At 56.4% G+C, this 2,006-nt stretch overlaps 1 protein-coding gene across 1 annotated transcript in view; it reads left to right on the top strand.

The window, feature by feature from the left end:
* The first annotated feature begins 995 nt into the window (after nt 1-995).
* The window catches only part of LOC140494728 (protein FAM174C-like), a 17,790-nt gene continuing 16,779 nt past the window's right edge, over nt 996-2,006 (top strand). The window contains 2 exon segments of the mRNA XM_072594269.1: nt 996-1,227; nt 1,229-1,317. Coding sequence (XP_072450370.1) covers nt 1,069-1,227; nt 1,229-1,317 — 248 coding nt within the window. The 5' untranslated portion in view covers nt 996-1,068.

Here is a 2,006-nt window from a genome sequence, read left to right as displayed (position 1 = left end):
TAGCTTACATTCAATCTTATCAAATTATTCTAACGCTGTCCACACTTGACAAATCAAGTAAATAAAACAAAGAAACAAATACAGAAATTGCGAGTGTAACTCAGCTCGTCTGGTAGCGTCTGTGGGAAGAAAGCAGAATTAATGTTTTAAGTCCAGTGACTCTTCATCAGATCAATTGATATCTGGGTTGTGTATGAGGTCAGTATAAGGAGAATTTGGTTGCTAATATGAATTATTAGATCAGACAAGTTGATGAAGGCATGGATAGGACAAATATCTTTTCCCCGGGGGTGGGGGAGTCCAGCATGAGAGGGCATAGGTTTAGGGTGAGAGGTGAATAATTTAAAAGGGAGCCGAAGTGGCAACTTTTTCATGCAGGGGGTGATGCGTGTATGGAATAAGCTGCCAGAGGAAGTGGTGAAGGCTGGAACAACATTTAAAAGACCATCTGGATGGGTATATGAATAGGAAGGGTTTAGATGGATATGGGGCAAATGCTGGCAAATGGGACTAGATTAATTTAGAATATTTGGTTGGCATGGACGAATTGGACCAAAGAGTGTTTCTGTACAGTACATCTCTATGAGTCAGAGAGTTAAAAATCACAACAATGTTTTAATTTATCGGTTTATTCCATTATTTGTAAAAACTACCAATTATCATTAAAACGCAAGAATCTTCCCTAAAAGTTTGGTAAAAGTCAAGCTGTGGAGCAACGGTTTTGATTTTTAGAAAAGATCAATTTGAACAACCTTGAAATTTTCAATAAATACAACTGTGAATATCTGGACAAATCAAAAAGAATTAGATTGGCTGTGCAAACATTCAGAGTTGTACTTATTTAATATCGAAGAATTGTTCAGATTGATTTAAAATGTTGTTAATCTATCAATCTAATTGATAAAAAGTTTGGCTCTGTTTTTAGGCTGCAGTGCACTGGCTGCCTGTTGTTGCCCGGACGGGTTTGGGTGTAGCACCTGCCCCATGGTCTCGGTGTCACACTTAGCAGGTTCCCTCCCCGCGTTAGGAAACAGGAACCGGAGGAGCTGGACGGAAGGTTCCCGCAGGATGAAGCTCGGCGTCGGTTCGAGCTCGGTGTCGCTGCTCCTGGCTGTGGCCCTCGGGCTGTCGGTGGCCGCTCAGGGCCTTGGCGGGAGCGCGGCGCCGCGGACGGACGCGGCCAACAGCAGCAGCACGACGCCGCCCCCCCGCCGCCAGGCCGTGTACCCCCGACAGGTCGGTGATCCAGCGGGCCGTCTGGGTGCTGCTCGGCATCAGCGGCCTCGGAGTGGTTTACTTCATCATCAGGAGCATCAGGTACCGGGGGGGGGATGGGGGGGAGGAGAGAGAGAGGGGGGGGGGGGAGGGGGAGGAGAGAGAGGGGAGGAGAGAGAGGGGGGGAGGAGAGAGAGAGGGGGGGGAGGAGAGAGAGAGGGGGGGGGAGGGGAGAGGGGGGGGGAGGGGAGAGGGGGGGGGAGGGGAGAGGGGGGGGGAGGGGAGAGGGGGAGGAGGAGGGGAGGAGGGGAGAGGGGGGGGGAGGGGAGAGGGGGGGGGAGGGAGAGGGGGGGGGAGGGGAGAGGGAGGGGAGAGGGGGGGGGAGGGGAGAGGGGGGGGGAGGGGAGAGGGGGGGGGAGGAGAGGGAGGGGAGAGGGGGGGGGGAGGGGAGAGGGGGGGGGGGAGGAGAGGGAAGGAGGAGGGGGGGGGGAGGGAAGGAGAGGGAGAGGGGGGATGGGGGGGGAGGAGAGGAGGAGGGGGGGAGTGGGGGGGGAGGAGAGGAGGGAGGGGGGGGATGGGGGGGGGAGGGAAGGAGAGGGAGAGGGGGGGATGGGGGGGGAGGAGAGGAGAGGGGGGGATGGGGGGGGGAGGAGAGGGAGGGGGGGGATGGGGGGGAGGGAGGGAGAGGGGGGATGGGGGGGGGAGGAGAGGGAGGGGGGATGGGGGGGGGGAGGAGAGGCGAGGGGGGGACTGGGGGGTGGGGAGGAGCGAGGACGAGGGGGGGGGATGGG

Source organism: Chiloscyllium punctatum, chromosome 24 (assembly GCF_047496795.1).
Source record: "Chiloscyllium punctatum isolate Juve2018m chromosome 24, sChiPun1.3, whole genome shotgun sequence".
Classification (NCBI taxonomy): domain Eukaryota; kingdom Metazoa; phylum Chordata; class Chondrichthyes; order Orectolobiformes; family Hemiscylliidae; genus Chiloscyllium; species Chiloscyllium punctatum.
This window is presented reverse-complemented; position numbering and strand designations above follow the sequence as displayed.